The 24,514-nt window shown below is 37.4% G+C and overlaps 1 protein-coding gene across 3 annotated transcripts in view; it reads left to right on the plus strand.

The window, feature by feature from the left end:
• enox2 (ecto-NOX disulfide-thiol exchanger 2) overlaps nucleotides 1-24,514 on the plus strand; it is a 297,189-nt gene that overhangs the window by 48,807 nt on the left and 223,868 nt on the right. For 2 of the 3 annotated variants that reach the window (XM_089134788.1, XM_089134786.1), the window contains exon 2: nucleotides 19,628-19,701. The exons of the other annotated variant lie outside the window; for it this stretch is intronic. Coding sequence is in view for 1 of the 2 variants with exons in the window: in XM_089134786.1 (XP_088990912.1) it covers nucleotides 19,665-19,701 (37 nt within the window). In the remaining variant the exon portion in view is untranslated. The remainder of the gene's footprint in view (nucleotides 1-19,627; nucleotides 19,702-24,514) is intronic. 3 annotated transcript variants of the gene reach the window in all.

The following is a 24,514-nucleotide window of genomic DNA, read 5'->3' on the forward strand; positions in this document are numbered from 1 at the left end:
CTTTCCAAAATAAATTAAAAACATAAAATAAATGTAAAATATATCAAATTTCCCAGGATGTAAGGGAAATGTAACTTTTGCAATACAACTTCTGCCTCTGCCTCTCTGTGTTCTACCTGTGAATAATGAATAATTGGAATTACAATAAAAAGGCCTAGACACACACACACACACACACACACATACACACAAATACATATTACAATGTGGTAAATGTGCACAAAGAGAGAAATAATTTGACAATTACACCTTCATATTTAGACAGCCACACATAAATGCCTGCACACACACATAAATATTATAGTGTCATAATAATACATAATAATACAAAAAATAATACATTCTCACTACTCCACTGTTTGAGACGATTGCAATCTGTTTCTCTGATCAAAGAGTTGCGCACTCATTCAGAACATGCGCGCGGGTCTTCCTTACCGTATACCACCTAAAACACGGATACCCGGAAAATTCCGTGTTTGGCGGTGATGCGTTTTTGCATTAAACCCGGAAAATTCCGTGTTTGGCGGGGAAAGAGTTAAAAAGCCAGTTTAGTAGTGGACAGGAACTGCTTCATGTTTAAAGTTTACTCTACGAACATATTTTCAAAGCGTGCCCAAGCTGTTTCTGTGACCTTTCTAAAGTTAGGCAGTTTGTAGCACCTGCTGTCTGGCTTCTGATTCCCCAGGGAACATCCACACAGCTGGCGGGAAATAAATTGCCATGGAGGTTATTGTTCTAGCTGTATTTAACCTGCAAAAAGCTTCAAATTTCAGGCAACTTACATCTTTTAGCAGTGTTATGCCCTAGACATCCAGGCCATTGGGGAATATTTGATTTCATTCATTGCACTGCTATTTCAGGTAATAATTTCAGTGTCCACCGTTGCCATGGCACCCTGCGAGGAACAGGGGGCCATTGTGAATGTTTTCTTTTTACTGGGGTGAAAGCCATAATTCGTGTTTTTCACAGAGCGAAGGAGGAAAAACGAATAATAAACGGAAGGAGCGCTCGATGTAATTTCCCTCTCCCCCTCATCTGGCCCGGCAGAGGTTTAGATGGACAGACTAACAGGTTGAAGCGTATCCTCAGTGTCAGCAAGCCTTTTGCCAGCCATTTAGATTCGTAGGCACGTCACCCAGGATGAAGTTAATGACCTTAGGTGCCACAATCAGCCTTGATGATTGTGCCTTGCAATATGAAGGAATTGGTATTCACTGTGTCCGCCGAAAACAATGAATTATTAATGCAGAGATTCAAGCAAATGCTCTGCTCTCTGAAGACACGGGAAGGACGGCTATGGGGTAAATGGTGAATAGAGAACAGAATATAAAGGTGGCTTGAAACGGGTCAAAGGGGAGAACTTCAAAATGCAGGGAATTTGACTCAAGTTTAGCCCGCCTACATTTTCATTTGAGATTCTGCTTTGCATCAAGCTGTTTAGTACAATTTGAGTGGCACATGTATATTTTTCTTGCCGCTCTTAAAGTTCAGCATGCGTTAATTGGATCTGATGGTACATTTGATTTATTCCTTTACACTGAAGTCCACCTGGTGCGGTTCTTATGTTTGTTTTCTTGTCCAACTTTGGTTTAGATATATTTAATTTCTTTGGTGAAGTAGCATGTGGCCATGGCAGTTAGACAAAGCACCTTTGGCCTTCTGCCTGGGTATTCATAACAACTTCACATCTGGAAAAAGCTGAACTTTTTAGTGCCAGCTCTCATATTGGTCATCATGTTGAATATTCAGCTTTGATCTCACTATATATAAAATATTTTTATCATAGAAAATGTATTTTAAATTGTAATAATATTTCACAGTATAACTGTGTATTTTGGATCAAATAAATCAAGTCAATGTGAGCAGAGACGTCATTAAAAAAAAATCTTACCAACATTAGGCTTTTGAATGGTAGTGCAAGTTGTTAAAAGTAATCTTTAGCAAATCTCAAAATTATATTCATTTTCATACTGTGCATTATGGTATGATGACATGTGATTAAAGGTAACACTTCCTTTTACAGTACAGTACTTAACAGTGTACTTACCTTGAAAGTACTGGCTAATATAAGGTAAGTACATGGAACAGGGGTAGGTTCAGGGTTAGTACTAGTTATTACCCAGTAATTGAAGTTACTAAAATGAGTACATAGTATTTACATGGGTATCTGCAGGCATTGGAAAATGATGGAGAGGTGTTTTTAATTTAATTGATCAGTGGGTCAAACTTTCTAGAACTTCTCTTAAGAAATTTCTTATATTCTTTTAAAAGAACATCTGGACCCTTGATGGTAAATTCTGATAAATAGTTAACCATTTAAACCATGTAATGTTGCAGTTCCTTGTTAAGCTAATGACCAAACTGGTGAGTAACTTGCTGAAAGTTTGGTAAGTGTAAATGTTGAACTGTTAAATTTAATTTTCAAACTTTGAAATAAAGGTAACGCTTCATTTTACAGTACAGTACTTACAGTGTACTTACCTAGAAAGTACTGGCTAATATAAGGTAAGTACATGGAACAGGAGTAGGTTCAGGGTTAGTACTAGTTATTACCCAGTAATTGTAGTTACTAAAATAAGTACATAGTATTTACATGGGTAACTGGACTGTAAAAGGAAGCCTTACCTGATTAAGTTATGTAAAATAGTATTTTAATATCACTTATATATCAGTTATCAGACATTATATAAATAATTGCCTGATTATCATTCTTAGCCAGAATATATTTTAATATTAGTGCATCGCTAATTTAATAATTTCCCGTTCGTTCTTCCATGTTGTTAGTCTTTAAATCCCTACTTGGCCTTCGGAACAGTTGAAAACTGAACAGATGCACTGGCTAGGCAGGTGGATAATTGATTTACTAGTTTCCCACCATCAAGTGCTAATATTTCCTAAAATGGCTTTTATAGAGCAGTGTCCTGTGTGGTGGGGCCTTTAGGTGAAGCATGTCACGGCACAAGCGCTATTACTCAGGAAGTCCGATAGCATCAAAACGTCTGGAGTCCCACAGGGCTGCAGGCTGGATTCAATTGACCACAGTTCACAGGAAGATAAAGGCTAATTCAGAGGCCATTTACTCATCGAAGTGAGAGTACTGGTGATTTGACCAATGCTGTGGTTTGCAGTTGAAGTGAATGTATAGGACTGCTTTGGATAAAGCTTAAAAACTATTTTCAGATTCAAGAAAAATGACATTTGAGAGATGGCAACTGCATATATAGACTTTCGGAATAGTTTTGGCATAATATTGAATAGTGTGCAGCTGGGCTATCCTATACCAAACACTGAACTATTTAAAGGTTGACCATTCATCCATCCAGTTTACGCTTTGCCATAAAGAGTCACTAGTAAGCCCCCATCAAAAAAATGATTAATGATCTTTTGAACTAAACCATCACACACAAATTAAGACCGCTAGTCCAAAGGTGTGGCATTTGGGACAATGTGTAGCTTTTTTTAAGGACACTTTGACCAAAGGCTTCATCATTATTAATCTGAGAGTGTCATTTTAAACATAGGCTGTTGTTCAAAATATCATTTATTTAAAGTCGGCATGAAACAAAGTTGCGATTTAATCTTTTCTTCCCAATTGTGACATCCATGAAAAAGAAATGTACTGTAAGACGTCCTTGAATTGATTGGATCATAGGAATAAGTGTTGCTAATTAAATGAATGCCAGTGTATTGTGTCATGCTTTTTTTAAATCTGTAAATAATTGAATAATTAAATGTATAAATAATTATTTGGTTTGTCATCAAAATATTTGTAATGTGCATGTCGTTTGCTTTTTAGTTTTCATCGGATCATATCTGCAAAACCCAATTCATATTTATTTGTGGATATTTTTTTAGACAGGGATACAGCTTGTCAGTTGTTTCTGTAGTTTAATGCAAACTTAAACAAGTTATGACACTCATAGACCCAAGCTTCTCGCTTGAAAGCTGAATATCGGCTGAACTATATAAGTGTGGTGCTCAGTGTTGTGTTGTTGAGATCAGGGCAGTCTCTAGAGATGTCTTCCCTTCCACACAATTGGAAAGCACATTTCAGGTGATAATCGGCGCTCTAAACAATATTCTGATACGCCGCATGCCCTTTCTGTCACTGTGCTGTGTTGTTTCTGTGACAGTGACATATGAGGATAATAACTGCAGATAAAAAGGCCATTTTGGAGGCACTTCCACATCAGAGGCCTGGCCGCGGGTTGTTACAGATGCTGCAGAGAATCGAGCACCAACTAATGATGATTTGCCCCTAAATAACCTATCTTGTTGTGTTTGAATAGAGCCGTTTTATTTAGAACATTAAACGTTATATTGTCGAAGGTTTTTGTTTATGAATTCAGCTGTTGTTTTGTTGATTTGCTAATCTTCATGGGCAGAGGTTATAGCTGTGGATCTTGTTTTGAGCTGCTTGTCGTGTTGGAGATGAATAGTGTTAGATGGGCTGATTCGTAATCTCCTCATCTCCTGAAGATGATCCGTTGACACTGTCTGATAAGGCTGTGTTCATCAGAGGAATTTCACAGATCTGTGCCTTCTGTGCCACACTGCTCCTGCACCTTATGCCAATCTCAGGAAGAGTAATGTTCTGATCATGTGTTCCCAAAAATGATATCGTCAGATATTTTGAAGAATGGGAAACATCCATTTGAAGGAATATCCTGGCCACTATTTTCATTTGCATTTAGATGTATGCATTTGGCAGATGCTTTTATACAAAGTGACTTGCATTAAAGGTATACATTTGATCAGTTTATGCATTCCCAGGTAGTCAAACACATGGCCTTGGCGTTTGAGATACAACAAAATTATAAAATGTCTTTCAAGCTGCAAACACAACAACAGCAACAACAACAAAAAAGCACCACCCATATGACTCGTGCACATTATTCCAAGTCTTCTAACAGATCGCAATTTAAAAGTGCCCTAGTGAAATTGAATTTATCTTGGCATAGTTAAATAACAAGAGTTCAGTACATGGACATGACATACAGTGAGTCTCAAACACAACTGTTTTCTACTCCGTATTTAAATCTCGTTTTTGAAAAACACCCCTGAATCTCCACATATCACCGACTGTGACGCAACAGTCGGGATCATTTATATGTACGACTGCAAACATTTGCATATGCCAGCCCATGTTCGATGCCAGGCGGAACTGCGCAGCCAAAGCATGGCAGTCGTTCAGTGTTTGGATGTACACGCGAACACAAAAGTATTTTTTTTTAGTTCCTTCATCTGAGCCTCTGAAGAAACAATGGGTTAATTTTATTTTCTCTGGAAATTTCCAAACATTTCCTCAACTTGGGCCAAGAGCTGGCCTCGTATCGAGCTACCAGGACACTTTCTGATGTGTAATTGTTGTTCATGCTCAGACAGGTAATCTTTCTCTCAAAATCGTTCAATACTGTTTATGCATCACTGAGTCAAGCCAGTGACTAAAATATCAACTTCACATCATTTATTTTAGTAGGATGAAAAAAAAAAAAAAAAAAAATTTAAATTGTGAATAAATTCAACATTACACTGCACAACGAAGCTCTTACTGTACATCATCGTGTCTGCATTGGTGAAAGCATTAGAGAGAGAGTGCAGAAACTGCTTCTCAATGATAAGATCTTCATTCTCGCGATCAACAGACCTTGTTCAATGCTCTGCTTGCTCAATGCTCATCACAGCAACATTTATGTGATGGGAATAGATCTAAATACTTCAAAAACTTCTCACGATTCGTAAAATATAGTATTTATATGGTCAAAAGATGTCTGTGTCTCATTTGACTTTGTTATTTGTACATTATGTGACTATACAAATCACAACATGTAAATAGGAAAACGTTTGCGTTATTTTGCCACTCATTTGGATCAGTATGAAAGCTGCAACCAGTCACATCGAGTCTTTGTGCTAAGCTAGGCTAGCGGTGGGTGCGTCAAACAGACTTATAGCACGCACGGAGATGAAAAAGGTATGTATGGACTTATCTAACTCTGGGGGGTAAGGTGAATAGGCTAAAGTCCCAAAAAGTCGGAGTGTTCCTTTAAATTAAATATTTAATCCATTGTTTTCACGAGAAAAAAGATTGACGCCTGTCAGCAAGTGAGTAACGAATTGGTACTGCTAGGCTTATTGCACTTGAATGGTCAAATACACATGTAATTATATCAAAATGTCCATCTTGGTAATTTAGTTAATTTTGTGTGTCCGCAACAGTGAAAGCAACAAATAATCCGCTGCTGTGACGTAAACCTACTTAAAGAACTGCTTTTATCTGAATATTTATGTTGTATTTATCATAGATATGTATATAAAGGCTAGATATGTCATCCGACATCTGCACCTGGCGGCCATCTTGTCACAGGCAGCTCTCTAACTCGTAACATTGTGTTAATGGTACATTTACTATTTAAATGACCATAACTTGCTCAATTTTCTACCGATTTTCAAACAGTTTGTTTTGTTGTAAACGTCAGAGATGTAGTTATGACACTACATACTTATGAATAAAAAGTGTAGAAATAAATAATCATCCAGATAATTATAGCCACGTTAATAACGTTTGTAAGAAACCAATCCGGTTGTAAATCCGTCAAGATTTCAACGAGATAAGAGTAGTTGTGTTCGTGCTGACCACTTACCTTGTCATCAGCTTGTCTGTGACAAGATGGCCGCCGGTGATGACGATGGAAACTCCACCGTAACACATCTAGCCTTTATATACATATCTATGGTATTTATCCTATTGTCACTTGTTTCTTTGCTATTTTATTTCTGACTGTTTACTTGATTCATTTATTACTTCCCATTTAGGCTACATTTGGCGAGTATTTGTTTTATGTGGGTTGCTTTTAATATCTTTTATGCAGCTCTAAAGCCCCTTGTTATTTATTCATTTCTTTTATTTTTGTTGAATGGAAAACAGCAGCTTGGACATTCTTCAAAATCTCTCTTTTTTGTGTTCTAAAAAGTTTGGAACTACAATGAAGGTGAGGAAATGATGGCATTCTTGGGTGAATCAATGCCAGAATTCCACAGTAAACACGGCTTGTTCACTGATTTTAGCCTGCAGTTCTTTCTGATCCTTTTAGATGCTTGCAATTTGAAAGCCACTTAATTTGTTCTTATACCATTGTAAGCCTATGCCATAAAACACAAATGCAAGCACCACTTATGAGACATTACTTTCAGCAACTCTTCCCTGAAATTAATGTTTGAGAGAGTCTAAAAGCTTTTTCTTCTTCACATTACATTGGAAACTTCTTTGAAAAAGCTGCCAGTCTTACAGTAAAAGTAATGTCGGTTCTCTTCGGTTCTGAAGATCAAGCAGGCGTTTGTGGTTTGGTCTTTATGCAAGACTTGGTATGTCTGGCCCACATTTTATGGTATCTTCTCTGACCTTGAATGTCTATTATGTTCATTTGTGGAGCACAGGAGATTGTCTTCAGCACCCAAGCCAGGATTTCTACAGCACAGAGAGAAAGAACATTTAGCAGACTTGGCCTGAAAGTTTAACTTCTCTGCCTTTTGTCTCTCAGCACTGCAAATGGGGTACGTTCAGCTGGAGAAGATAGGAACTGTCACATTTCCAAATATTTTCAATTGATGTAAAAGATTATTTTTAACATTAAATATAGACATTCCCCGCTCACCCAGACAGACTGTCGCTCAAAACCTGATCTCAAATGAGCTGCGTTGCTTGGAAAAATAAGACATCATTCTATTTTGAGATCTAATCCATTTTCTTGTAGCTAAAAATTGAGGGAAGTTTGTTTAACCGAAGCAGTGCATTATGCACTGTATCATGAAGATGAACAAGTGTATGAATCAATTATTCAGAATGTCAACAATTTCTATTTCGCGTTTTATAAGCACTGAGCTTATGATAAAATAATGCACAATACCCATGATCCGAAATTCAGGCACTGAAAAATGGATACTTGGGGTCCGTGCTCAGTATCCGGTTCAGTATCCCCACACACAACATCACAGCGCTATGCTGTATCCTTTCCCGCTACCCCTAGGGAATGGATCATGTGAGCTCCACTGCCTTCAACTTTATTGGTATTTTCTGTGTCCCATCACCTCTAAACTTGATGTAAATTGCCAAGTCTAATTGAAAATTACTGCCTTTTAAGTGGCTTTTAGTGTGAACACGGTTTGAATACATAGTTCCCACATGACGTCACAACATACGGGCATTTGCCGCCCGGCGCCATTGCTTAGGGCAAAACATAAGAAGAAGCAATACGAGTTGAACGAAGTGAAATGAGTTTCGTGCTATAAAGTGAAAATGGTCATCACCTGCTGGGTCAATGGATGATAAAATCGTGCCGGAGGTTCAGTTAAATCGGGATTTTACACTATACCCGTCATTAGACTCCATATGGATGTGAGAAGACTAAGCTTTTGTCCGAACAACGACGGAGATTATGGCTGGCGAGCATAAACAGGAAAGAAACTCACTCAAAACACGCAAGAATTTGTTTGACAAAAGCACAATGTTGTGTTTTATTGCGAGTGTAAATAAATATAAGTTAACACATTGCAGTTTGAATAATGTCCTGTATGAACAAAATGACGAGGTATTAAAAACATACAAAACAACATTGTTTCCACTGTTTGATCTCACATTCCAGCATTGCAATCTCAGATTATGTCCCTAAAGATCCCGCGTATAATGTAGTTCCTCATTACATTAATTAAATTGCACGCGAGTTATTTATTTTAATATTCATGCACCGAACCATGACGCCCGCAAGCACATGCATATTACAGAAATCACCGGTGACTGGGGAACATAGGAATTAAGTTGTGCAGGCTATGGCTTTTTAATAGACAGATTAGCATCATGCTACTTCGCTATGATGACTTAAGTTACTTTTCCATTGATTGCACTTGAGCAAACGTCACCAAACCAACCCCACGTCAATCTGATCGTACACCTCCAGTGATTTCCAGGCTTGGAATTGCTCACATGTGTAAAAACTCCTCACCAATACCAGATAATTGTACACATGAAAATACTGTATCTGAGGCAAAGTTGCATAATCGGTGCTCAGTGCTTCTTTTGTTGCATAAGGATACACACCATTTATGAATGCAATTTTCACATTGTACCTCTCTATGTCTTGTTTTACAACAATATAAACAGACATAAATATTTGTTTGTAAAACGACATTCTCTGATAAAACGTTGTAAACGCCTATGGTAAACACAGCGGTTTTGCCCTCAAAGATGGCGTCTCCGGGGAGGTCACGTGACAATTTTTTTGCCTGTGGGAACTATGTATATGGTACGGTCAAGTCCTCTTAGGAAGTTAGTATTTACTAGGAGTGTAATGGTGCACAAAATGAATGTTTGGTTTGCTATTTGGTTTTAAAGTGTGTTCGGTACAGGGGGTTGGGGGTTGGGGGGGGGGGGGGGTATGGTGGGGGGGACAAAACATGAAATTACTTATTCTCCATTGATTACGGAAAGACTGTCTTTAGAGCGCTGGCGCACTGAAGCGTTTTTTTTATATATATTTCAAAGTTACTATCATACAGTATATAATGTTATTATCTTGACACACTATGCATTATTGAAAATATATAAGACTCAAGTTTCAGTATTTGTCCACTTTTGTATTCGGAGAAACTTATACAGTTATGTCTTAATTTGTGTCAGGAGTTATGTAATAAAAAAAAAAAGAGTCGATAACTTTAATATGAATTATGAGCGTCGGCAGCTCCCATTCAGAAAAAAAAAAACTCCTGTGGTGTCGTCAAAACAGCGCTTGACAAAACATCGTCACATCGTTCGGCAGGGGCGACCGCATCAATGTATGGTGTACCCTGGAATACAACTGTATACGATTGCACCATCACACACTGCACTGTTGCACTGTCTTATGTCTTATGATCTTTAAAGCTACAATACCTAAGATTTTATGACGCTAGAGGGCGCTACATTCAAATCAACAACAACGGCTTTGCTTGATGACGCCGTGGAGGAATGTGGAATGATGGGAACTGTTGTTTTAAAACTCCACCGTGGATAAATCTTAGACAGTATCAGTCAGACGGGAATCGAAAATTAGTTGTCATGGATGAGGTAAAGTTCGATTTCTATAACTGTTGCATTTAATGACATGCTTGTTTTTCATTAAACTGAAATAACCGCAAGAAAAGTAAGGTTTAAAAGTAAATTAGTTATCACAGATGTTAGGGGAGAGCCGGGACAGTTGAAACACTTTTCAGATAAACGTCGTTTTCTAAGATACAGCCAACAGTTCACATTCCGAGAAGTATTCGTGGTGAATTTGACCTTACGATTTTTCACATCAGATGCATAGACAACAAGACATTCTAACAATAATATTAATTGTTTTGCATCGTTTACTGGCATTAAATTTGAATACACAACACGATGTTACTCACCTGTCAAGTAAAACACATGCAAGATCGGCGTCTCTTTCTAGTTCGAGTTTTTCACGAAGTTCTCTCTATTTAGGAAATGCCACACCGATGTTGAGCTGGTTTTATTTCTCTTGTCCCAAGTTCTTCTTGGGTCGTTTGGTTGACCCGTTCGTTGATATTTGCGTTCATGAGACTTGTCTTTGTAGACAGAACCAGGTGCAATCGCTAAAGAATAATTGTGAACTTTTCCACAACAAATGCGCGAAACAAGCTGACGTTTGTTGATTGATAGACGCTAATGCACAACTACAACTTCCGCATTTGTCCAGGACTACACGCAGTACGAGCGGAAACCGAGTTAACGCGGATATGACGTGATTTACTGGCGACTCCCAGCTCACACGCCCCGTTTCCTTGGTTAAAATCTCAATTTTCTCACGATTTAAACATTGTTTGAAACATTTGGAATATTGTAAGTTATAATCTTAACTAAATATATAACACTGGCCTTGTGATTTTGGGATATTTTAATGCAAAAATCTTAGGTATTCCCCCCTTTAAAAAAGCAAAAAAAAAAAAAAAAAGTTTGCAAATGTTACCTTCATGTTGCGTTGCATATGGGTTTTAAAACAAACACTCATTTTAATGCACATAAAGGATCAGCCACTCGTGTACTATGGTTTTGTCTGTGATTTGGTATGTTTTTTTATTGCGTAATTTTGTCATTTTTACATAGTTTCTTTATTTATCCACCACTGTGGAAAAGAATTTGATGATGAATAATCTATCGAATACACTGTTCTAAACAGACTAACACAGTCTCATGAAGATGCGTATCTAATCTATACCACGAATGTCATTTCTCGTGGTATTTATACACCAAAAATGTTTTTTGCGTGCTCATGCTACGCACTAAAAAACCCTGGGGTAGGTTTAGGGGGGAGGGGGGTGGTGAGTTCGTGCGTATTATACGCCAAATAGTGCGTATCATATGCACGCGAAAACCGCGTTCCATATACACGCAAAAACTGTTTTTTGCCGTATAAATGCCACGAGAAATTACATTCGTGCTATAGATACGAACTTTCATGAGATTGGGCTCAAACAGACAGGACTGTCACGTGGTAACTATTTTTTTTTTTTTTTTATTGCATTGCATTGCAAATTTCAATGTAGAATCATTTCATTGTACAGTCATTTGTGGGCACTTGTGTTATGCCCAATCAGAATGAAGGGTTACACCAACTTTGAGTTGGGCAAAAAATGCAATAGTGTAGTTACCAACAGGTTGTGTTTAAGTGCTATTAACTCATTTAAAGTCACCTAATGTTCCATTTTGCTACCTGGTGAACCTGCCTACACAGTACTGTTGGGAATCATATAAGCTTGAAATACGCTAACGATGCGCCTTGGTTTTGAGACACAGTCATAATGGGATCATTAGTGCTTCTATAACAAGAGCCTGGACAAATCTGTATGCACAAATCCCAGCATCTGCTCTTCTGTAGATAGCATGTAAGATGTATTAATAGAATGTTTGTTTATTTTTTCCTCAGTTTTGTAGTACTGAAGGTGGGTGAAGAGGTTGTATATGTTATTCCTTATTATGGTTCTGTTATTTCTTGGCAATTCCACTCTCGTTGCCGATGCATCCTCCGCTTGATAGGAGGGAAGATGATGTCGGTTTCATGCTGGCCAGTGCCATTACTGAATCATTTTCATTGGGCCACTGACTGAAATCTAACCTCGGATGAATTCAAATTTATTTTTAATGTCCATTTTGCCCAGATGTAGTCTTACATGCCTCATAAGTTCAAACACGTCGCTAACAGCCCTGCAAGCTACAGTCGAGTTTGAGGAATATATATTATATAGTGGTGTTCATCATAAGGAAGGATTTTTTGCCAACGTTTTTCTGTCAGTTATGACTGCTGCGACCAATCACGTTCCTCTCCCTCCAGGCTCAACCTCAGACTGAAGACTGAACCATACCAGCTTGCTTTGGACACTTGACTGCACTTGCTGCATTTGAGCTTCAGGATTAAATGCACACATTTGATACAGCAGTTAAATGTTTGTGGTTTTGTGCCTTAAAGATTTCATTAACAATACTTTAACAATAAGATCTTACTGTGAACAGTTAATCCATGCATACGTTTCCTTTTTACATTTTGTTTTTCTGACGCCGTAATGTTTAATCAATGCTGGCTGCATTTACACTGCAAGTCTTAATGCACAGATCAGTTGTTTTTTTTATCCCCTCTATCCCCTCATTGGTGAGAAATATGTGCTTTTAGTAGTGAGGCTGTTTTATTGATCAAAGTCACACTAGGCTTGCCGCGATAGACGGTGTTGACGGTGTTACCGGTTTTAAGCCCCATCACCGGTGACATCACTTTCCCACCGTGACACCGCGATGTCTTGACTTTTTTTTTTAAAGTATTCGTTTTTGCTAAAATATTTATTTGAATTAATTAAAAATAATAATTTTCAATTATTTAGTTCTGAAGAGAGCATTATAATTAAAAATGAACTGCGCAACGCGTGCCGTCACGTCACAGATCAGCAAGCATCAGGATTCCATTTAGCACGTGTGGAGACGAGAACGAGTCAAATTACAGAAAAGCAAGATAATGGCGGAAGATTTGGTGTCAAAACGCAATGCAAAAGTGCCTGTTTGGCAATATTTTGGCCAATATATATTAATGTTAATAAATGCCAATTTATAGTGTTTTACTTTTTTTTAGAGTGCTGTCATTTATGTAGGCTAAGGTCCTTTTTAAAGTTTTTATTTTATATTCGTCTCTTTTTATTTGGTTTTATCTTATTTAAACTTTGTTTAATTTATTTAGGCCTATTTTGTTTTCTTATTCGTTAATAAACGTTTTATTTTTTTTGGGCCCACAGTTTGCCGATTTTCACTTTTTTCAGCCTATGCATGGGGTTATTTTTATTCGTTCGTTATGCTAATAAAAGTTCTGTCTATATTTTATTCGTTTATTATTCTAATAAAAGTGCTGTCTAAATAAAAGTTTATTGTCAGCGAGTTTTTTTTTTTTTTTTGTCCATTCCAGCAATTGACGCTGAATTGCAATTGACGCTTATTTCGAAAGTGAAAGTATGTCATTTATGTAGGCTAAGGTCCGTTTTGAAGTTTTTATTTTATATTCGTCTCTTTTTAATTGGTTTTATCTCATTTAAACTTTGTGTAATTTATTTAGGCCTATTTTATTTTCTTATTCGTTAATAAACGTTTTATGGTTCTTATTTGTTTGGGCCCACATTTTGCCGATTTTCACTTTTTTCAGCCTATGCATGGGGTTCATTTTATTCGTTCGTTATGCTAATAAAAGTCTATAAATAAAAGTTTTATTATCAGCGAGTTGTTTTTTTTGTCCATTCAAGCAATTGATGCTTATTTCGAAAGTGAAAGTATAACGCGCACGCATTTAAAAGCTATTTAACCCCCCGCCCTGCCCTCCACGGTGACACCGGGATTACCGGTGTTGTCACACGTCGATTAACCGGTGGGAAATTTTCCTCACCGCGGCAACCCTAAGTCACACACATATGTTGAAAACCAGCTCCTGAATGTTTCTGTGTTCGCACAATTTCTTTTCTTTCAAAGATAAATCTAAAGTTCCCATTTCAGTAAATAGCTGTGAGCGAGCACATACAGGCACGTCTGCCTCATAATACAACATTAAAAAGCCATCTTTGTGAATAAGCGTTGGAAGTGGCTCAGATCAGATGCGAAAAAATTGGAGTTCGAGTGGATTTTTGTGTTTACACTTGTGAGTAAAATATCAGATTTTTTGTGCCAGTGTAATTGCAACCATACGCAGGATATTTAGGGGCCGTTTACACTATTGTTTTCAAATTAAAAATTTTGTTTTCATTTTGGCCGTTCATTTATATGACAATCTTTTTTGGGGGGCCTGAAGACGCCCCCCAAACGATACGCCCATTGCTTTTGAAACGATACCGCTGTCATTTCTATGTGAACAACAAAAACGCAAATTTGTGAAAACTGAGACATCATGCGCACGCATGTTATGTGTTCATTCTATAGGCTAAGTGACTGCCAACTCCTGGCCTCATATGAATAATACATCTTTTCTAGTCGTTTTCACAGATCCATGTGAAAGGATCATTTTGACAATTTCATTGTATATTTGCGAACAAGCACAAAGGAAACCCTTTAGCATTTTTAGTAGATTGTTGATTTGTAAATGCCTTAGTCCTATTATAATTTCCTCAGTGCATAATTTACATTTCACGGACATATTTTCCATCTGTTAGAAAGTCAAGCAAATATTTTCTTTCTGTCAGGAGTAAGCCTTCTGCAAGCTAAACTTCTGTGAACGAGCGCCACTGCGTGCATGAATGCCAAACACAGAATAGGAGCGCAATGATAATGATTTAAATATACATTAACACTAAAATTTTGATATATTTTGCTAAAATATTTATTGTTTAATGTTTTTTGTTGTTAGTAAAAATGAATGTGGTATATAATTTCAAACCTACAAGTGAATTTTTATGGTAGCAGTTTTGTTTTTATTTTAATTTTTAGTTTAGTGAATTTAATGTCTTTAAAAAAAGCATATAGGTGTGTAGTGTGACATCACCAACTGAATAATGCAGTGTTTTTAGACATTTCCGTGGATCTGTGTGAACGAGGATCATTTTGATCATTTTTTTTTTTCTTTTCAGGTTGTTGAGTTTAAAATCAGTGTCATTTAGGTCTGGCCAGCCACAGACTCAGGGTCAATGGTGATATCAACAGGTTAGAGTTTATTATCATGTTGAGGACAAAGTGTCAATGAAGTGACATACTGCTATTTGAGGAAGACACGGCGCTTCTGTACTGAAAACATTACATGAAAACAGTCATCCCTGTCTAAACAAGATTGTTTTATGATTGGCTGACTCTGGATTTCATAACATAATATATTTCCAGAATGATGCCCTCTCTATTACACCCTGTATCAAAGCATTCACGAACCAAAGTGATGAAAGAGGGTGCTCATGATTTCTGACATTTCAATTATAGATCTGAAAGCCTACATGTCTGGAGTGGAGTTTTAAAAAGATAGAATGCACAGGATGGGTGGTTAATTGATATCTAATATATTTCCTCCATTTTATTTCAAAGTTTGACAGTTCAACCTTTACACTTACCAAACTTTCAGCAAGTTACTCACCAGTTTGGTCGTTAGCTTAATAAGGAACTGCAACATTACATGGTTTAAATGGTTAACTATTTACCAGAATTTACCATCAAGGGTCCAGATGTTCTTTAAAAAAAATATAATATCTGAATTTCTTAAGATAAGTTCTACAAAGTTTGACCCACTGATCAATTAAATGAAAAACACCTCACCAATCTTTTTCCAATGCCTGCAGATTAACGCGATAATCATAATAAGCACGTCCACTGTTTTTGTCTCAAATGGCTGATGGAGGTTAAGCACTTAAGTTTTTTTTTATGATTATTATTATTATTTTAGAACAATCTTAAAAAATAAAATTGCGAATGCAATATTGTATTTTGGGGAATACAAAATACAGAAGTTATTCACCCTCATGTCATTCCAAAGCCGTAAGGCTTTCTTTCATTTGACTTTCATCTTTTTGATGAAAACTGAGAGCTTTCTTTCCTTCCATTGGCAGCTGTGAGGCTATCACTTTGAAGCTTTAAAAAGTTAATTGAGATCATAAAACTATATGAATTAAGCAGTTTAGTCCAAATTTTCTGAAGAGACGCGATTGCTTTAAATGATGAACATATTGAATTTAGGCTTTTATTCACGTTTAAACATTGATCAACAAACATAAACAGAAGCTCAACCAAATCTGCTTGCTGGTTAAATCTGTCGAGAACAAACCGCTTTGGTTCTTGCGGAAGCTCAAACGTGCTGCGCAACACGTTTATTAAAATAATTAACAAGTCATCACTTTTGCCAATAATTATAATAGTTTTAAAAAAAATATTTTGCAATGAATATTTTTCTATTAGTCTGCCTTTACATTGCTTAAATACATTAATAGTATTTTAACATGTAACTTTTTTTGTCGCGTGCAAAGTGAATCCAGCATTGATATATATTATAGATGTTACTTCTGAAACTTTGCAGCATTGGCCGTCGGTCCTCTTAGCAAAATTTAAAAAAAAAAAAAAAAACCCAAAAAACAGTTTAGTTCAATAGCTTATATAGGCTGTAGCCTCGAAAGCGAGCCGGTCCCTATCACTTTGTCAGTTTATTGCGACCTCACAAAGTCCCCTTATCATCAATGAAGCTGCCAACAATGCACAATTAAACACTTACATTGTGTACGCTTTTTTTGTCAATAAAAGGAATCTCAAACATTTTTATGAAACATTTGTGCATAACTCAGCTCTGAATTTAAGCTCTGGCGTATTGAGCAGTGAGACTGACTAACTAAAGCACCTCTTATTGGCAGTCGTGTTCAAGAGATCAACAACTATGACTGTCATTGGCTACGTTTTTCACTGCTGCAAAAACACATTGTAAATAGATACAGTTGATATTTTTCAGAGTGCAGACACAAATATGCATGCATGCAATATGCATGTTTGCCAATATATTATTACAATATCAACTTAGGATGCTCTTGCTTGAGTTTGAGGGTTCTTGGCTCTAGGACTCTCATAGAACCAGGCCTGATGGGAATTAACCTCATTGGTTCTTGTGGGAGCATAATAGTGGTGCGTAACACGAGAATGAACCTCATTGGTTCTTGCTGAAGCTCAAACGTGCTGCTTAACACGAGAATTAACCTTATTCGTTCTTGAGGAAGCTCAAACATGTTGCGTAATGCGAGAATGAACCTTATTGGTTCTTGTGGGAGCATAATAGTGATGCGTAACACAAGAATGAACCTCATTGGTTCTTGCTGAAGCTCAAACGTGCTGCGTTACACAAGAATGAACCTCATTAGTTCTTGCTGAAGCTCAAACGTGCTGTTTAACACGAGAATGAACCTCGTTGTTTCTTGCTGAAGCTCAAACGTGATGCCTAACACGAGAATGAACCTCATTGGCTCTTGCAGAAGCTCAAATGTGCTGCGTAACATGAATGAACCCCATTGGTTCATGAGGAAGCTCAAACATTCTGCGTAACACGAGAATGAACCTCATTGGTTCATGAGAAAGCTCAAATATACTGCGTAACATGAAAATGGACCTCATTGGTTTTTGCACGTCAAGCGTTTGGCTATCGTTTACCACAACTGATGTGTGAGTTGATGAATGTTTATATTTAATTAATCAATCTGTTAAACATATAAAGTGATCATCTATGAACTTTTTGAAGCGTTCTTTTGAACTTTGAAGTGTCATTTGCTTGAAAACTAGGGCTGCACGATTCTTGCTAAAATGTGAATCACGATTTTTCTCCATGGGAATTGAGATCTCGATTCTCTTTTTTTTCCATCCAAAATGTATTGCACTCAAGTAAAAAAAAAAAAAAAAAAACAAGACAGTCTAATAAAGTGTAACAAAAAAAAAAATCTAAATTTAAGCTGGTTCTTTGGGGCTAGCCTATGTAGCTGTCTGTGTATTACTGTCATGAACTAAAAGTAAGTGTAGGCTATATTTAATATTTTCTGGCTAGTTTACTATACTGTAGCTTTTTTTATAATCAGACATCACACTTTCACCCAAACTGAATAATTACAAACAAGTTTAAATGGGTAGCCTAAATCTTCTAGAAATATTTGAGTCTTCATATCTAAAACTCTCCAAAATGCTCTATGTGAAACTGCGGTCTTCCAAACTTTGTGTTGTTTGAAGACCTCTCTCTCTCTCTCTCTCTCTCTCTCTCTCTCTCTCTCTCTGCCCTTTCAAGCGCAGCAGTTTCTATTCTACATCATCACTCACCGATCAAACTAGGCTTTGGCGGGACTAATATGTGCTTAAGCGGCCTCCAAAAAGCAGACGATCTGACGGTTTTAGAAGATTTAACAAATCGAAATTAAAAAACAGACCCGCCCTATTTGAGACAAGCTTTTATTTACCCAAACCTGCAGCCACACAGGTGTTTAAAAGATACAGGCATCTATGGGACTCTGCTATTATTTTTATATAAGTTTTAAGGTACTTCAGTTCTTGTTAAAACTTACTAGACATTGTGTGAAACTACTTTTTGAGTGAAATCATATTAATTTTGTCCCTCAAAAGTGTGCTTTCACTTTAATTGACTGCGCGTTTCACTGCTGCTCACGCGCTGCCCCTGCTCCCGGTGAATACTTTGATTAACATGCAAGCCCCAAAAAAATATGCGCTGCTCACGTGCAACAACTTTAATTTAGACATTCCCTGATGAAACGTCCGCATGATTGATTTGTCAACTATTGTTTTGTTTTTGTGTGAGTGTGACCAATATAACGCGTGAATGCAGCATGATCTGAATGCAGGGAAATACACGGAAGTGAATCGGCATCATTAAGAAATGAGACCGCATTTATGTTTGAATCGAGATTGTGATTTTTTTTTTTTCGATTAATCGTGCAGCCCTATTGAAAACTCTCAGATTTCACCTAAAATATCTTCATTTGTGTTCCGAAGATGAACGAAACGGGTTTGGAACGACATGAGTGAGTAACGTTAATTGTTTTGTGGATCTGGCTCCAGAAGATTATCTAGAGTGTTTCAAATTTCTCCAGAACACCATGTGACAACACTTATTGTGGAATATTCTTCATGTTAAGCTACTGGTGCAAATATGAGAAACAAAATAACAATTCATCTACACATTTTTGTGACTGATGCTGTTTCACTGAAGGACTGGTTAATACCCATTACCACGATTGACACCATGACCTGTGCTGGTGTAAATATGCAAGAAAAAGCAGCTATATATTTCCATTGTCATAGGGATAAAAATATATACTTTTTAATAAAAATATTTTTATAAATGTAACAAATTATTAAAACTGCAAAATGGAGTTTCAGGCCTGGTATGAAATATTTATGCCTGGTAAACAAACTCAATTCATCGGCTATTTTCGAATCCTCTGTTGCCGAACCCGACATTCCCAATTACACTTAAATGTATTTTGGAATTTAGCATGCTTTCTCCAAGACACTTTCTTACTGATTTTCTTACTGAAACCTGAACTTGCAGTGCTGTTTCATGGAGACTTTCCAGTCTCCCCTTAATGTCCAAATAGAGCTAAGTCTGTATTGTTTTCTTAACAGGGTGCTGTCACCGGGAGATTGAGTGTCTGTTTAAGACATGATGTTCAAGGACTACAGAGCTGGCCGAGCTGTAGGTGAGTTGATATGCATTCTGTCTGCTTGATGTGCCATCATCAGTGACTCTTTAAGCTTCTCATTCACAGGCAGAGTGTAGATCTCACCTCAGAAACAAGATTTGTAGGCGAGATCTCTGCTGCTCAACTGATAAGACAGTCAGTGTTCTCATGAGAGGCTGCTTCTCAATAATAAGAGGTTTCTTCTCGAGTTCTTTGGCATTTATTCTGTCACGAACATGTGGAAACGTCAACTGGATCGCCTCCGTCACTTTTCCGTTCTTGTTTGAACTTTCAAAATGACAGGATGTTTAGAGTTCAGAGCTCGCCGGGAACTTTTATCAAGTTTTGGGAGATTAAGCTGAAAGGTGAGTCTGATACTGCTTCGGAAAAAGTCTGATATTAGAGTGTATAAATAGCCCAAATGTCTATGCCAGTGGAGGACTAGTGCATTGCAGAGGATGAATCACAAATGCAGAGTTTCTGTATGAAATACCAGGTGGCCAGATGGACATTGCTCAATCTCGTGTGTAAACCCTATTTGAACTCTGTCGCTTTGAGCTTTTTTTCTGTGAGATAAAAGCTTTGTGCTTGTTAAACCTACTTGTTTCGTAGTATTTTAATCATTTTTTGGCTAAATGCATTCAAAAACGTTTCGACTCAATATTGACATCTGACATTCAGCTTGACGGACTGGTCTACAATCATCACTTAGGAGAATAAATGCTGGAATTTAATTCTGGACGGGAGAATTGCCGGGCAACTGTGCGGAAATTATTTCTTGAATGCGTGAGGAAGATGAGTGTGTCCTTTCTTGTTAGGCTCTGTGTGGGCCATGCCTGTTGGCTGGCTCGCGTTGAATCTGTAGAGGGGTGTCCGGGCCGTCACACGGCTCTGTCCTCCCCATAGGTGGCCGGGTTACGTGGCACAGTCCTGCTGCAGCTGTATGGGGCAGATTGCCTCATTTACACAGGAGCTTTTCTTCCATGTTCCTCTTATCTTGCTCAACGCACAGAAACCGCGTTGACTGATCACTTCCTCTTCTGCACAATCAAGGACAGCCGATCCAGGAATGTATTTTAGTGCTTTTTCAAGGTAATGCCAACTGTACTACATGCCACAAATAGAGAACTGAGAGTTTAAACATATTACAGTCAATATGAAATCCAAATTGGACTTAATAACTGTATTGTGAACGATCTGGTTCATATTATTGCAAATAAAAATGTCTTAATCTGGGTTCACGTTGTACGATATTGACAACGATTTGTCTGTCTGAGACAAATTTTGATAATCCTAAAAGGTTGCTCTGTTCCTGGGCCGATATCTGAAGTCTTCGATCACTAGTTTGACATGTTCGTGACAGCCGATTAATGACCATTGTGATCAAATTTTATCTATCCTTTGATTTTTACTGTCAAATCGAAAACCAGGAGTGCCGAACCTGATGACACAAACACAATTAATGAGACGACTACAAACCACTGCTTGCTCCACACACACACACACACACACACTCAGACGTGTCTTATTTATTTATTTTTTTTCCGTTTTCTTTTCAAGAAAAGCCATGATCAAAATTGCTAGCCGTTTCTATCCTCCATGTAATCCAGCTCACAGTCACTGATTATGTCACGGAATGATGATGTAAAACTTTGTAACGCATCTTGACTGATGTATAGTTTGACATTAATGACAACTGAGATCTTACAGTTGTGAGGATCATGTTCATACAGTGACAAGTAACAGTTTTAATGGTCTATTATAAACTGTATGTGTGCACCCAGCTTTAGTAATTTTTAATCAAAATGTAAAAAAAAAAAAAAAAAAAAAAAAAATTGCCAATAGCCAAGAAGCTATTTAGACTATTTGAATCAGTCAATTTTACACCCTAATCAATTCCAGAGATGTTCTTATTGAAAACCCTGTTGCAATGTCACATTATGGAAGAAAAATTGGTTTCAACTTGTGGCTGAAGCCAATATCTAGCAGAATGACTGATGTAATGCCAATATAAAAGCAGTTAATCCAATTATACAAATAGTATTTACAGTATGTTGATTCACTCTACCTAGAAAAGTTGAAAATAGAAGTTTTACATTGTTGATTGAAAAAGCTATTGTTAAAGGTGCCCTAGAATGTGTTGAAATAATATTTTAATTTAGTCTCTTATATCTACATAGAGGGTATATGGGTTATTTAAAAGCATTTATAATGTTCAGATATGGTTTTACAGGTCCATTTTCAACTCTAGAAATTTGCCCTAGAATGAAATGTTACTGTACTAGGATCTTGCACTCATGGGCGTCAGTTTGGTTTGAAATGTGACTGGACAAAGACGCATTCGGAAGGGCATTTTCAAAAGTGCTGGGTACAATGATGTATTCTTTTTTTCTCTTTCGAGTAGGTCATGTTTTGAAAGACGATGTCCTGTAGCTTCCTGATGTACATAAATAAAAATGAGCACAATGTCCGAGTATAGTGACTATATAGAGTGTATATGCCCTTGATGGCATATGTACAGTGATGGTCCAGAAGTAGAATTTTTGCCTAGCGTGTCAGGACTCGGGCGGTTCGAGATTCTGATCCGCACTCGAATAGTTTTTTTTTTTCCCCCTCATCAAAACCAATAATGTTTATCAGTGGTTGAATTGATATAATGTTTATCAGTGGTTGTACATGTTTTGATGAGGGGGAAAAAAATATACGAGAGCGGATTAGAACCCATGAGAAAAAGTGACACGTTTGTGTGCATTTTGATTTGTGATTTCACCGGAACGAATCTCCGCAACGGATTGAAGCGCGCTTCCGAGAGAAGACAACACATTTCAGTGCTAGATCGCCTGCTATTTAACAAACAAATGAAATGAATGCTGTTAACTGGAGATGTTTTATTTGTATTGGAACATCTGTGCCGCGAGATGTTTCAAAAGTGGTGGGGACAAACTCGACCCTGTCAAAAAGTGGTGGGGACATGTCCCCCCATCCCCCCCCCCCCCCCCCCGTAAATGACGCCTATGCTTGCACTGGATCTAGATAACACTGTAAAATATCGTTAATAAATTGATATCGTCTCAGCAGCTTAGAAAATTAGTCTGTGGTGAATTAGCCAGAGTAAACTAACCACTGTTGCGGTATCCGATTATAGATAAACATCAACCACGCTTGTTGACATTTCTTTTCTGTGGGAAGGGTATTAAATGTCCTCACATTGGTGATCTGGTATTTTCCCTGTGATCCTCGCTTGTTTCTTCACCTGCAGAACTTCCGATACTTCGGTTGTGCAGTTCCGCCTGGCATCGAACATGGGCTGGCATATGCACATTTTTTGAGGCGTACAATACATATAAGTGATCCCGACTGTTGCGTCACAGTCGGTGTTACGTGGAGATTCGCCTGTTTTTCAGGGGTGTTTTTCAAAAACGAGATTTAGTTGTGTTTGAGACTCACTGTATGTCATGTCCATGTCTGAACTCTTGTTATTTAACTATGCCAAGATAAATTGAATTTCTAATTCTAGGGCACTTTTAAGTTTTTGAATTGCCATCGGGAGAATATGACACTAAATCAGCTTTAATCATTTGATTATTTGACGTGGCTCATATATTTATTTATGTACACCGCCATTTAAAATTTTGGTATCAGTATCTTTCAAAAATTCCATTAAAAAGAGTGTATCGCTATATATATATATATATATATATATATATATATATATATATATATATATTAGTATATCAGTCTGGCAAGTAAACTAACCCAATTTGATAGCCAATAGCGATAGTGATTCCATTGCCAAGGTGTGTGTGTGTGTGTGTAGAGGGTTGGTCTTTCATACTAATATGTTTTGAATTCAGTGAGATTGACTGCAAGCCTCTCTCACAGCTCCCATGTTGCCCTTTATTTTAAATGGTCATTTTGCTATTGCTTTAAACTTAAATAATGTAGATGGCAGGGCCAGATAAATAATGTAGATGCCAGCGGCCAGATGCCAGGACTCCTGTTGGCCCGAGAGTTGAGGGGCGCTGCTGTTGAAATGCCCTTAGTCAATCAGTCACCTTAATGAATCCAGAGGTCTCATTGAACTATCTCTGTAATATAACACATAACACATGCACAAAGACTGTAAAATGAAAACTTTTGGGGGTTGTTTTGCATTATTCTGTTGAATGAAGTGGAAGGCCTGCAATTTAGTGCTTCATTGCCTTGACATTAAAGCCAGTTAATGGCTTTAACTAATGCAAGTTTTGATAACTACAAATAACTAACTAACCACCAGTTTGAAGCTAGAATTAACAAAATGCAGTGACTTTGTTAGTTCCACAAAACAAAATCGGATTTAGTCCTTTAATTTGACTCTTGAAATGTGAGCTGAATCTGCCTGGTTTTAAAATGGCCAAAACATCAAAAGGCACAGAACTGCAACTCGACCTGCCAAAATTTCAACCCAAAAGCCATTAAACTATTTTAACTGACTTTCACCACAAAACCTCTACATTCCAGAAGCCTCACTCGCCAATTTATATTTTGCAGTCATTTAGTTCCAGGTCTTTAGCAAGTCTCTATCAAGTCTGTTAGCGAGCCAGCTGCATAACTATGGACTAGGATTAACTCCAAGGTGAAGGTTGTTAAATTGTAATAATAGAGCAGTAATTCCTCCGTAAATAATCTAGCTCTACTGTTCTCAACTTCTCATTGAAAACCATCGATATCACAAACCTCAAAACAACCCATCACACACTTTTGTTGTTGCTAGCAAAATACGACAGCTCTGTTTACACCGCCATTGGCGATAGCGTCAAAGTGCCAGAAGTCATTAACTTTTCAATGAATT

This window comes from Pimephales promelas, chromosome 9 (assembly GCF_988280905.1).
Source record: "Pimephales promelas chromosome 9, fPimPro1.hap1.1, whole genome shotgun sequence".
Lineage (NCBI taxonomy): Eukaryota > Metazoa > Chordata > Actinopteri > Cypriniformes > Leuciscidae > Pimephales > Pimephales promelas.